This window comes from Salmo salar, chromosome 19, assembly GCF_965601325.2.
Source record: "Salmo salar chromosome 19, fSalSal1, whole genome shotgun sequence".
In the NCBI taxonomy this organism is placed as follows: domain Eukaryota; kingdom Metazoa; phylum Chordata; class Actinopteri; order Salmoniformes; family Salmonidae; genus Salmo; species Salmo salar.
Genome location: NC_138309.1, coordinates 79,974,844 through 79,989,133, shown reverse-complemented (window position 1 = coordinate 79,989,133; position 14,290 = coordinate 79,974,844). Strand labels below are relative to the sequence as shown.

Here is a 14,290-nt window from a genome sequence, read left to right as displayed (position 1 = left end):
GCCTGCAGCCTGAAATGGTAACTGTATCTTTAAGGCGCTTGCCTACCACTGTCTGCTTTGTTTAGCCAGAGGGGAGAGTCACGCCATCAGAACAGAAGAACATGCTTTAATTCTGAAAAGTATAGGTAAACAAAGGAGCAAGAATCCTCTGGAGCAAGAATCGACTATTTGGGCAAGGTAAGTTTATTTACTACTTCTATGGTTCCTTGGTGTGGGTTCTTTACCAAGACAAAAAAAAGTCCATCCTTCTTTCTTCCTAGTTAGTTCATGTTGAGAAAAGGTGTTTATAGTTTTGGGTTGAGTATTTGCCCCTCCAAAACACGAGGCTCGTCCATAAACGCAGCCTGAAAAGTGTCAGACTTTTCATACAATGTATCCAAAGTGTTTGATTTTAGGATAAAATGTAACATTCCTTCCTTATGTAACCCTGAAGTCTTAGTGTTGCACTACTGGAATGATAAACATGCTATTATTGAATTAGACTACCGTGAAAGGTATACAACGTTTGAACATGGATTTGAAACGTATTCAGATGTTTTAATGAAAGTGCGCAGCAAACTTTATTAGAATTGAGTTGCCAGCAAGTGGGAAACCAATGTATTTTTGCATTGCACTGGGTTTGATGACTTGGTTTGTGTAGAAAAGGAATGATGCTCCTTTGAAGCAACCGGGCAATTTACCATAACAATTGAATCAAAGGGATGGTTCCTTGACACGACTTTCCCTGTATTTTATTAGTATGTTTGTGCCCGGATGACGTCTTGTGTTATCTTATTGAATAAGGGGTACATTCTAAGTTATTGTCTGTCTCTGTTTTGTCGGTTCAGGTTACCGTTGTTTCGTGCGTGTCGGAATGAAGTCTACTCAAATCTTACTATCCACTGCACTTATTTTCCTTCTCTCGGGACTTTCCATGACCACAGCCTGCAACAAGGCTCTCTGTGCCAGTGATGTCAGTAAATGTCTCATTCAGGTAAGAAGGCTAAACTCTTAGCATAACGTTTTTGGAAAGGCATTAGGTTCACTTTTTTGTTCTCACTAATAAAATGTTTCTAAGTCACGTTGAGATAACTCTATGGAATTTCTATAAGGGATCGTTGTCTTTTCATAGTATAGTTCGACTGCCATACAATATTTTGCCAACATTTTACTCCTTGGTGTTAATCTAAAATTTGATTAACTTCCCACTATGCATTTCCTCTGTATGTCTGAAGTCATTTTACATGAACCTGAATTCTCTGCTGTGATCACAGTATTCTCTTTGTGCTGGAAAGGCGCATTAAACCATGACAGTTGCTGTTATCCCTCAACTAACAAAAAAAAAAGAAAACTTGCCGAGTTGGCAGGGCTACAATGAAGTGAAGGTTTTCAATTTACAGCTGCACAGTGTCCTCAAAGGATTTAGCCTAGTCTGTCTTGGCTGTACATGAGATAGCCAATGGAGATACAGTACCAGTCAAAAGTTTGAACACACCTACTCATTCAAGGGTTTTTCATTTTGACTATTTTCTACATTGTAGAATAACAGTGGAGACATCAAAACTATGACATACAGTGAGGGGAAAAAAGTATTTGATCCCCTGCTGATTTTGTACATTTGCCCACTGACAAAGAAATGATCAGTCTATAATTTTAATGGTAGGTTTATTTGAACAGTGAGAGACGGAATAACAACCAAAAAAATCCAGAAAAACGCATGTCAAAAATGTTATAAATTGATTTGCATTTTAATGAGGGAAATAAGTATTTGACCCCCTCTCAATCAGAAAGATTTCTGGCTCCCAGGTGTCTTTAACACAGGTAACGAGCTGAGATTAGGAGCACACTCTTAAAGGGAGTGCTCCTAATCTGTTTGTTAACTGTATAAAATACACCTGTCCACAGAAGCAATCAATCAATCAGATTCCAAACTCTCCACCATGGCCAAGACCAAAGAGCTCTCCAAGGATGTCAGGGACAAGATTGTAGACCTACACAAGGCTGGAATGGGCTACAAGACCATCGCCAAGCAGCTTGGTGAGAAGGTGCGATTATTCGCAAATGGAAGAAACACAAAAGAACTGTCAATCTCCCTCGGCCTGGGGCTCCATGCAAGATCTCACCTCATGGAGTTGCAATGATCATGAGAACGGTGAGGAATCAGCCCAGAACTACACGGGGGGATCTTGTCAATGATCTCAAGGCAGCTGGGACCATAATCACCAAGAAAACAATTGGTAACACACTACGCCGTGAAGGACTGAAATCCTGCAGCGCCCGCAAGGTCCCCCTGCTCAAGAAAGCACATATACATGCCCATCTGAAGTTTGCCAATGAACATCTGAATGATTCAGAGGACAACTAGGTGAAAGTGTTGTGGTCAGATGAGACCAAAATGGAGCTCTTTGGCATAAACTCAACTCGCCGTGTTTGGAGGAGGAGGAATGCTGCCAATGACCCCAAGAACACCATCCCCACCGTCAAACATGGAGGTGGAAACATTATGCTTTGGGCGTGTTTTTCTGCTAAGGGGACAGGACATCTTCACCGCAACAAAGGGACGATGGACGGGACCATGTACCGTCTAATCTTGGGTGAGAACCTCCTTCCCTCAGCCAGGGCATTGAAAATGGGTCGTGGATGGGTATTCCAGCATGACAATGACCCAAAACACACGGCCAAGGCAACAAAGGAGTGGCTCAAGAAGAAGCACATTAAGGTCCTACAATGGCCTAGCCAGTCTCCAGACCTTAATCCCATAGAAAATCTGTGGAGGGAGCTGAAGGTTCGAGTTGCCAAACGTCAGCCTCCGAAACCTTAATGACTTGAAGAAGATCTGCAAAGAGGAGTGGGACAAAATCCCTCCTGAGATGTGTGCAAAGCAGGTGGCCAACTACAAGAAACGTCTGACCTCTGTGATTGCCAACAAGGGTTTTGCCACCAAGTACTAATTCATGTTTTTCAGAGGGGTCAAATACTTATTTCCCTCATTAAAATGCAAATCATTTTATAACATTTTTGACATGCGTTTTTTTTCTGGATTTTTTTGTTGTTATTCTGTCTCTCACTGTTCAAATAACCCTACCATTAAAATTATAGACTGATCATTTCTTTGTCAGTGGGCAAACGTACAAAATCAGCAGGGGATCAAATACTTTTTTCCCTCACTGTAACACATGTAGTAACCAAAAAAGCATTAAACAAATCAAAATATGTTATATTTGAGATTCTTCAAAGTAGCCACCCTTTGCCTTGATGATAGCTTTGCTTTCTCTCAACCAGCTTCATGAGGTAGTCACATGGAATGCTTTTCCAACAGTCTTGAAGGAGTTCCCACATATGCTGAGTACTTGTTGGCTGCTTTTCCTTCACTCTGCTGTCCAACTCATCCCAAACCATCTCAATTGGGATGAGGTCTGGTAATTGTGGAGGCCAGTTCATCTGATGCAGCTCTCCATCACTCTTCTTCTAAGTCAAATAGCCCTTACACAGTCTGGAGGTGTTTTGGGTCATTGTCCTGTTGAAAAACAAATGAAAGTCCCACTAAGTGCAACCAGATGGGATGGCGTATCGCTGCAGAATGCTGTGGTTGCCATGGTTAAGTTGGTTAAGTGTGCCTTGAATTCTAAATAAATCACTGACAGTGTCACCAGCAAGCACCATCACACCTTCATGGTGGGAACTTCACATGCGGAGATCATCTGTTCATTTACTCTTCGTCTCACAAAGACACGGCGGTCGGAACCAAAAATCTCAAATTTGGACTCATCAGACCAAAGCACAGATGTCCACCGGTCTAATGTCCATTGCTTGTGTTTCTTGGCCCAAGCAAGTCTCTTCTTATTATTGGTGTCTTTAGTAGTGGTTTCTTTGCAGCAATTCGACCATGAAGGCCTGATTCACGCAGTCTCCTCTGAACAGTTAATGTTGAGATGTGTCTGTTACTTGAACTCTGTGAGGTGCAATCTGAGGTGCAGTTAACTGCCGATTTCCAGGGCTGGTAACTCTAATGAACGTATCCTCTGCAGCAGAGGTAACTCTGGGTCTTTCTTTCCTGTGACAGTCCTCATGAGAGCCAATTTCATCATAGAGCTTGATGATTTTTGCGACTGCACTTGAAGAAATGTTCAAAGTTCTTGAAATGTTCCGCATTAACTGACCTTCTTTGCTTATTTGAGCTGCCATAATATGGACTTGGTCTTTTACCAAATAGGGCTGTCTTCTGTATACCACCCCTACCTTGTCACAACACAACTGATTGGCTCAAATGCATTAAGAAGGAATGAAATTCCACAAATTAATAAGGCACACCTGTTAATTGAAATGCATTCCAGGTGATTACCTCATGAAGCTGGTTGAGAGAATGCCAAGAGTGTGCAAAGAGTGTGCAAATCTGTCATCAAGGCAAAGGGTGGCTACTTTGAAGAATCTCAAATATATTTGAGATTCTTCAACACTGTTTTGGTTACTACATGATTCCATATGTGTTATTTCATAGTTTTGTCTTCACTATTATTCTACAATGTAGAAAATAGTAAAAATAAAGAAAAAGCCTTGAATGAGTAGGTGTGTCCAAACTTTTGACTGGTACTGTATATATGTGTACCTTCCCTGGGCATTGGTCTTTGCCTGGCTACCCAAACTTCTTGCGCCAGCCGAACGCTACGCCACAGACTTTAGTTTCTTCTCCACAATGAGTCTGGTGTACCTCCCCGACGATTTCTAGAACGCAAACACATTCTAACCATTCCAATTGGTCCCAGAAACCGATGGGTTGAGCCAGAACACACGTGGGTAAAGCAGCGTTTTTATTGGCTTTGATACTCTGATTTAGAAATGATCCAATTACTGATGACTTTGTTTTGTACAACACCCCTCATTTTGACATTGCCATCATTGCTCAGTTTGAAGTATGTAATGAACGTAGAGCAGCGGAAGAATTCAGTTTGAGTCGTCAGGCAAGGTGCTGCCACAACCACACTTGACTGTGGGCTCAGTTAGCGCCATCCCTTTGCACATCTGGAATTTGACCTCTGTTCTCTCTTTCAACCGCTATGCACTGGAGGAGTCGCAGAACAGGCAACTTGAGGTCGGCCCACTCACTCCGGTGGAAACCTCAAGCATACGCAGTAAAACAAACACACACACAGTCACAGCTCGCACACACACACATCATCTCCCTAGTGATTTCTAAATAGGGACAGGATATTATATGGTTTATTTTCTTGGCGTTGTATCAACTATGACGTGCTCGATACACACCAAGATAAATAAACCCTCTTATGTTGTTTTTGCTCTCCTCATGTTACGACTGAAGCCTGACTGAGGCTACTGCATTGTCTGAGTGTTAACACACATGTGCACAACATGATAGAAGGATTATACCAGATTGTTGCAGAATTTCTCTCCTATCAGTCCTGACACGTACATAAAATGTGTCCATGTAGTGGTTTCCATTTTGTGTGTGTGTGTCGTGATGTACAGGAGCTGTGTCAGTGCCGGCCCTCGGATGGGAACTGCTCCTGCTGTAAAGAGTGTATGCTCTGTCTTGGCACACTGTGGGAGGAGTGCTGCGACTGTGTGGGTAGGTGCCATGGACTAGGTGCAGTTGTGAGCATATTGGAAAGGACAAACAAGAACCGGTGTCAGAATGGATGAGGTTAATGAGGTGTCAGAATGGATGAGGTTAATGAGGTGTCAGAATGGATGAGGTTAATGAGGTGTCAGAATGGATGAGGTTAATGAGGTGTCAGAATGGATGAGGTTAATGAGGTGTCAGAATGGATGAGGTTAATGAGGTGTCAGAATGGATGAGGTTAATGAGGTGTCAGAATGGATGAGGGTTAATGAGGATGGGGTATTTGATTTCTGCATCATATTGAGCTCCTTCAAATCCTTACCATGTCTATGTCCTTTATTCAGTGATTGTTGAAGATATTGCGTCCATCAGATTTTACAGTGAATGTTGAGTATCAAATCACATATTATTAGTCACATGCGCCGAATACAACGTGTAGACCTTACAGTGAAATGCTTACTTACAAACCCTTAACCAACAATGCAGTTTTAAGAAAGTAGAGTTAAGAAAATATTGACTAAATAAACTAAAGTATAAATAAATATAAAAAGTAACACAATAAAATAACAATAATGAGGATATACAGGGGGTACCGAGTCAGTGTGCGGGGGTACAGGTTAGTCAAGGTCATTTGAACAAGAGAAGAATAGTGGTTTACTGATTATCAGTAATTTATTAAAATATTTTATTTATTTATCAATATTTACTAACTTGCTTCCTGTCTCCCCTCACAGGGATGTGTAACCCTAGGAACTACAGTGACACTCCAGCTACCTCCAAAAGCACAGTGGAGGAACTCTACCGACCCATCCCCTCACTGTTCCGCGCCCTCACCGAGGGTGAAGCGCCCATCAACATGATGGTGGTATCCTTCCCCGTGGCCGAGGAACTATCTTACCACGAGAACCTGGTGTCTTTTCTGGAGACCATGGAGGACCAGCACCAAAATGTCTCCCTGCCTGGGAACAGTATCCATGCCAGCTACGATAACACCCAAAGTACTGAAGGTAGGGAGGGGTGAGGGGGTTGAATTATGGGGATGTTAATAGCTGCTGTGTACTTATTTCATAATAAGAGAATAAAACATAGCCACATCATACAGTCTTGTGCCTGTTATCAAAGTATTAAACTCAGTTCAACAGCAAAACAGACTCTGAAGATTCCACATTGCAATATACTATTTTATTTATACACTTCCGTTCAAAAGTTTGGGGTCACTTAGATATGTCCTTGTTTTTGAAAGAAAAGCACGTTTTTTTTGTCCATTTAAAATAACATCAAATTGATCAGAAATACACTGTAGACATTGTTAATGTTGTAAATGATTATTGTAGCTGGAAACGGCTGCTTTTTAATGGAATATTTACATAGGCGTACAGATGCCCATTATCAGCAACCATCACTACTGTGTTCCAATGGCACGTTGTGTTAGCTAATCCAAGTTTATCATTTTAAAAGGCTAATTGATCATTAGAAAACCCTTTTTCAATTATGTTAGCACAGCTGAAAACTGTTGTCCTGATTAATGAAGCAATTAAACTGGCCTTCTTTAGACTAGTTGAGTATCTGGAGCATCAGCATTTGTGGGTTCGATTACAGGCTCAAAATGGCCAGAAACAAAGACCTTTCTTCTGAAACTCGTCAGTCTATTCTTGTTCTGAGAAAGGCTATTCCATGCGATAAATTGCCAAGAAACTGAAGATCTTGTACAAAGTTGTGTATTACTCCCTTCACAGAACAGCACAAACTGTCTCTAACCAAAATAGAAAGAGGAGTGGGAGGCCCCGTTGCACAACTGAGCAAGAGGACAAGTACATTTAGTGTCTAGTTTGAGAAACAGATGCCTCACAAGTCCTCAACTGGCAGCTTCATTAAATAGGTCCCGTGTGGCTCAGTTGGTAGAGCATGGTGTTTGCAACGCCAGGGTTGTGGGTTCGATTCCCACGTGGGACCAGTACGGAAAAAGAAAAAAGGGAAAAAAATGGATGAAATGTATGCATTCACTACTGTAAGTCGCTCTGGATAAGAGCGTCTGCTAAATGACTAAAATGTAAGATTTAGTACCCGCAAAACACCAGTCTCAACATAAACAGTGAAGAGGCGACTCCGGGATGCTGGCCTTCTAGGCAGAGTTGCAAAGAAAAGGCCATATCTCAGACTGGCCAATAAAAATAAAAGATTAAGATGGGCAAAATAACACGACACTGGACAGACGAACTCTGCCTAGAAGGCCAGCATCCCGGAGTCACCTCTTCACTGTTGACGTTGAGACTGGTGTTTTGTGGGTACTATTTAATGAAGCTGCCAGTTGAGGACTTGTGAGGTGGTTATGTAATGTATGCATGCATGCAGACAGGCACAGTAGCAGTCAAACGTTTGGATACACCTACTCATTGCAGGGTTTGTCTTTATTTTGACTATTTTCTACATTGTAGAATAATAGTGAAGACTAAAACTATGGAATCATGTAGTAACCAAAAAATGTTTAACAAATCAAAGTATATTTTAGATTCATCAAAGTAGCCACCCTTTGCCTTGATGACAGCTTTGCACACTCTTGGCATTCTCTCAACCAGCTTCATGAGGTAATCGCCTGGAATGCATTTCAATTAACTGGTGTGCCTTGTTAATTTGTGGAATTTCTTTCCTTCTTAATGCATTTGAGCCAATCAGTTGTGCTGTGACAAGGTAGGGTGGTATACAGAAGATGGCCCTATTTGGTAAAAGACCAAGTTCATATTATGGCAAGAACAGCTCAAATAAGCAAAGAGAAACGACCATCATTACTTTAAGACATGAAGGTCAGTCAATGCGGAATATTTCAAGGACTTTGAACATTTCTTCAAGTGCAGTTGCAAAAACCATCAAGCACTATGATGAAACTGGCTCTCATGAGGACCGCCACAGGAATGGAAGATGCAGAGTTACCTCTGCTGCAGAAGATAAGTTCATTAGAGTTACCAGCCTCAGAAATTGCAGCCCAAATACATGGTTCACACAGTTCAAGTAACAGACACATCTCAGCATCAACTGTTCAGAGGAGACTGTGGTGGAGAGCTGCATTAAATGAACTGGCCTCCACAATCACCCGACCTCAACCCAATTGAGATAGGACCGCAGAGTGAAGAAAAAGCCTATGTGGTAACTCCTTCAAGACTGTTGGAAAAGCATTCCTCATGGAGCTGGTTGAGAGAATGCCAAGAGTGTGCAAAGCTGTCAAGGCAAAGAGTGGCTACTTTTAAACAAATCAAAATATATTTTAAAAAAATGTAACACTTTTTTTGGTTACTACATGATTCCATATGTGTTATTTCCTGGTTTTGATGTCTTCAATATTATTCTACAATGTAGAAAATAGTAAAAATAAAAACCCTTGAATAGGTGTGTCCAAACTTTTGACTGGTACTGTTTGTGTGTGTGTGTGTGTGTGTGTGTATATATATATATATATATATATATATATAGTAAATCCCATAACAAATCAGGACAGCCCAATTGGCTTTAGGGGTATAAACCTGGGCAGATTGGGCAACCCATAAGTGCTAAATATATGGACTTTGATCCAACACACTATTTTAGGGAACCCCCAGGAGTTCCCTAACTCATCCCCCTGGCAGGGACCATATTGTTTTAGGAGGGGAGGGCTAAGCTATAATGAACTCATGGCTAAGGCTGCTTTGAACTGAGCTCTGTGGCTCGACCCCTCCATAAAAGCTTATGAGATCTCAGGGCCTTGGCTTTCGTTTGATGGTTTTAGCAGGCCGCTATTTGAAAATCAAGCAGCCCTGTAAATTATTGAGTAGATTGCTGCTGGCCTAGTGAACTTTCATGTGCATCCGCTCCAGTTGTCCTCTCCTTAGCCTCTGGTCCTAGTGATTCTAATTGACTAGGAATCTGGGGGGGGGGGGGGGGTGAGAGAGTGAGCGAGCTCCTTACGTATCCGCTCTCTGAACCCGTGACCCAGATCTGTTTTCCCTTTGGGAAAACACACTCATTAATCAGGCTTCCAGCGGTGGGGGATGCCCTCGCCTTATGAGGTAGGATGGGTGTGGGGCGGCAGAGATGAACACATGGGCTTAAATCAAGCCGTACACATGCAGCCCTTTAGGATGGATGATGCATGTCTATCAAGAGGTTATGCTCTACTAGGCTTTAGCTCAGCTGGCTAACACATACTTGTGGCACAATAGTTCAAACTATGGAAGGTCACATGGTGGAGGTGGACTTTTATATTGTGATTTTTTTTTTAAACATTTAAATAAACACTGGGATTGATATATGTAGAGGTGGACTAACAGGACTTTGCTTCTTTGTGCTTTAGAGTACCTTCATAAAGGTAAAGTGAAGACTACAATATATCGCTTAAGCATGTTATTGCTAATTTTTGGCTGTTGTATTCAAAGGCTTATTTCTCCACGTTTTTTTCCCCCTCCCCTCCACAGATAACATGTGCACTGTGGTGTACTTTGATGACTGCGTGTCCATCCGCCAGTGCAAGCAGTACTGCGAGTCCATGGGCGGCTCCAAGTACCGCTGGTTCCACAACGCCTGCTGTGAATGCATCGGCCCAGAGTGCCTCGACTACGGCAGCAAAACCGTCAAGTGCATGAACTGCCTGTTCTAATGAAAGCCAATGGGACTAGCCATGTTAGGATACTGTGCTCAAAATGCCACAAGGGGGCACTGTCTGCAATATGCAGATTAGCTGATGAGGTTGACTGAGGAAGATGACTTGTGCCTCAGCCTTTTGTAAAATGTTTCCATATTGTGATGTAAAATATTAGCCCTTACAAATTATTTTTCACTCTTGAATTTGTTTTTATATCTTATATAGGTTCTCTAGCAGAGAATAAATATATATTGATTGTTTTATATTCTCATATAGTTAATGCTGAAAGTCACTATGACAAGTTTTTTTTATATATATATATATATATAGCCGCGTAAAGACAAGCAATCAATGTTATCAAATCTGTAGTGAAATGGCATTTTATTTTTGTTGTAATGGACAATCATAGTAAATACTGTTTGTATAATTGTTATCATTGTTAGCTATATAACATACACTACATGGCCAAAAGTATGGACACCTGCTCGTCAAACATCTCATTCCAAAATCATGGGCATTAATATGGAGATGGTCCCCCCCTTTGCTGCTATAACAGCCTCCACTATCCTGGGAAAGGTTTCCACTAGATGTTGGAACATTGCTGCGGGGACTTGTTTCCATTCAGCCACAAGAACATTAGTGAGGTTGGCACTGATGTTGGGCGATTAGGCCTGGCTCGCAGTCGGCGTTCCAATTCATCCCAAAGGTGTTCGATGGGGTTGAGGTCAGGGCTCTGTGCAGGCCAGTAAAGTTCTTCCACAACGATCTTGACAAACTATTTCTGTATGGACCTTTCTTTGTGCATGGGGGCATTGTCGTGCTGAAACAGGAAAGGGCCTTCCCCAAACTGTTGCCACAAAGTTGGAAGCAAAGAATCGTCTCCAATTTCATTGAATGGTGTAGCGTTAAGATTATCCTTCACTGGAACTAAGGGGCCTGAACCATGATAAACAGCCCCAGACCATTATTCCTCCTCCACCAAACTTTACAGTTGGCACGATGCAGGTAGTGTTCTTATGGCATCCGTCAAACCCAGATTAGTCCGTCAGACTGACAGATGGTGAAGTGTGATTCATCACTCCAGAGAACATGTTTCCATTGCTCCAGAGTCCAATGGCTGCGAGCTTTACACCACTCCAGCCGACGCTTGTAATTGTGCATGGTGATCTTAGGCTTGTGTGCGGCTGCTCGGCCATGGAAACCCATTTCATGAAGCTCCCGACGAACAGTTATTGTGCTGGCGTTGCTTCCAGAGGCAGTAGAATTCAGTAGTGGGTGTTGCAACCGAGGACAGACGATTTTTACTCACTTCAGCACTCAGCGGTCCCGTTCTGTGAGCTTGTGTGGCCTACCACTTCACAGCTGAGCCGTTGTTGCTCCTATACATTTCCACTTCATAATAACAGCACTTACAGTTGACTGGGGCAGCTTTAGCAGGGCAGAAATTTGACGAACTGACTTGTTGGAAAGGTAGCATCCTATGACGGTGCCACGTTGAGTCACTGAGCACTTCAGTAAGGCCATTCTACTGCCAACATTTGTCTATGGAGATTACATGGCTGTGTGCTCGATTTTATACACCTGTCAGCAACGGGTGTGGCTGAAATAGTTGAATCCACTAATTTCAAGGGTTGTCCACATACTTCTGGCCATTTAGTGTATGTAATTTTAAACGACGGCCATATTCAATCAAAACTGATGGCTAGCCTTTCACAGACAACAGGTTTGATTTTATAGGCACAGTTAAGATGATTTGTTTCATACTGTAAACATGTTTCATTCTATCATTCTAGAACAAGTATGTTGTGCGACTGTATACCACACTGTTACTATACACACTCCGGAACGGAACAGTTGATTGGTCTAAAGGTAGTCTGGTGAGATCTGTTTCAGACCAGGAGTGTGTTCCACTCTGAGGTGTGTACTGTAAGTCGTGTCACAGAGGAATCCAGTTGTTATTGCACGAGCCCTCTGTGTTTATTCCCCGTTCTTCACATCTTTAGCTATGCTTATTAAAGGTCTGCAACATTTGGTTTCATTTAGGGCCACAGAGGCTGGCAGAGAGCAGCAAAAACGTTACTGCAACGTCTTTCCGCATCTTTATTGGTCTGGTAGAGGTTGTATGTGCTTCATTCAATCTGTTTGTGTCCTTGCTTTCTTGTGCTGGTTCACTGTCGTGCATTGCTTATCTCCTTGATCTGTCAAGTATTTATAGGGTTGTCGTGTAGCCAGTGGGTCTCGTAAAACAGAAAATGTTGGTTATTTGGCACAGAAATGGAGCAATGTGGTTTATGGAAGCAGTAAGGTACTAAAGACAAACGCTTTAATTTCTAAGCCAATGCAGCTGTTAACTATTCACAAATAACCGCTTATGAAAATGAGGTGGGAAAAGTAAAGTAGATACATTGTTCATGCAAAAGCAATAATATCATTTGAATTGTGACAGGAACATGTGTAAAACACTTCATTCCAAACTGCAAACAGTAAAATAAGTGTAAAATGTAATAAATTAAACATTTCTCATTTTTACACTAAACAGTTTCCCCACAGGAGAATTTGATTCCTAACAGTTCCTTTTCATCCTGGGCATTCTGAACCGGTTTGCCACACAACCTAGGTGTCCCAATCAGTTTGCCCACTTTCCTGTAGCCAGAAGAGGAAGGGGAGGCATGGAGAAGTGAGGAGCATGTTGGGTCACATAGCCAGTGGGCTTTGCCCAGCTGACAGGCAACAAAAGTGTTGTGTGTCTGGTCTTGTCGGGTACATCCAAGGCCTCACAAAGAAGCCTTTGTCTCAGGAGGATGGCTCTGGTCACGTGACCAGTCTGTCCTCCTGACATGGCGAGCCAGGCAAACCTGCTGCAATGCAGTCGATTGGGGTTGCGTGCAGGCAGACATCCTTGTTGCAGCGTTGGACAATGATGCTATTGTGTTTGGCTGTAAAAGCATGGAGGAGTGGATCTTATGAAGGTGGTGAATTTCGGGTTCGGTTTAGGCAAATGGTCTTTGATAAAGGGAAGAGAGAGTAATAGTAATGGGCTTTTTGGGACAAAGCCTATGGGGAAATGAATGGCGTTTTTGGATAAAACGCTGAAAATAAGGTCTGTGGTAAACACAGGCTTAGGAAATCTTATATGATTTGCTGTAAGTCATCTTCATTGCTTAACGTAGTTAATTTTGAAACATTTATTTAATAAAAATCAAAAGGTCATGTTAACTGAATAATATCTCAGAACAAAACATACACATATATATATATATATATATATATATATATATATACACATATATATATATATATATATATATATATATATATATATATATAATATATATGTAGACACCCCTGTGGATTCGGCCATTTCAGCCACACCCATTGCTGACAGGTGTATAGTCAAACACACAGCCGAGCAATCTCCATAGACAAACACTGGCAGTAGAATGGCCTTTCAACGTAGCACAGTCAGAGGATGCCACCTTTCCAACAAATCAGTTCGTCGTCAAGTTCCTGCCCTGCTAGAGCTGCCCAGGTCAACTGTAAGTGCCGTTATTGTGAAGTGGAAAAGTCTAGAAGCAACAGTGGCTCAACCGCGAAGTGGTAGGCCACACAAGCTCACAGAAAGGGACCGCCAAATGCTGAAGCGCTTAGCACGTAAAAATAGTCCGTCCTCGGTTGCAACACTCAATACCGAGTTCCAAACTGCCTCTGGAAGCAACGTCAGCACAAGAACTGTTCGTCTGGAGCTTCATGAAATGGGTTTCCATGGCAGCCGTGCGCACAAGCCTAAGCATCAGCTGGAGTGGTATAAAGCTTGCAGCCATTGGACTCTGGAGTGATGAATCATGCTTCACCATCTGGCAGTCTGACAGACTAATCTGGGGTTGGCAGATGCCAGGAGAACTCTACCTGCCCCAATGCAAACTGTGGAGGTGGAATAATTGTCTGGGGCTGTTTTTCATGGTTCAGGCTATGCCCCTTGGTTCCAGTGAAGAGAAATCATAACGCTACAGCATACAATGACATCCTAGACGATTCTGTGCTTCCAACTTTGTGGCAACAGTCTGGGGAAGGCCCTTTCCTGTTTCAGCATGACAATGCCCCCGTGCAGAGAGAGGTCCATAAAG

At 42.3% G+C, this 14,290-nt stretch overlaps 1 protein-coding gene and 1 non-coding gene across 3 annotated transcripts; both read left to right on the top strand.

Annotated features, from left to right (window-relative positions):
- Positions 1–25: 25 nt before the first annotated feature.
- Positions 26–12,702, top strand: LOC106579643 (twisted gastrulation protein homolog 1-A). 2 transcript variants are annotated; one of them, XM_014159750.3, is made up of 6 exons: positions 26–177; positions 828–973; positions 5,045–5,108; positions 5,464–5,563; positions 6,292–6,564; positions 10,000–12,702. In XM_014159750.3, exons 2-6 carry the CDS (start codon positions 951–953, stop codon positions 10,179–10,181), a joined length of 642 nt encoding a protein of 213 aa, XP_014015225.1. In that variant the 5' UTR covers positions 26–177; positions 828–950; the 3' UTR covers positions 10,182–12,702. The 2 variants fall into 2 exon arrangements, with proteins under 2 accessions (XP_014015225.1, XP_014015224.1); XM_014159749.3 differs by lacking the exon at positions 5,045–5,108.
- trnaa-ugc (transfer RNA alanine (anticodon UGC)) lies at positions 7,436–7,511 on the top strand. Its single transcript has one exon. It is a non-coding gene; the product is annotated as a tRNA-Ala (tRNA).
- Positions 12,703–14,290: the final 1,588 nt, after the last annotated feature.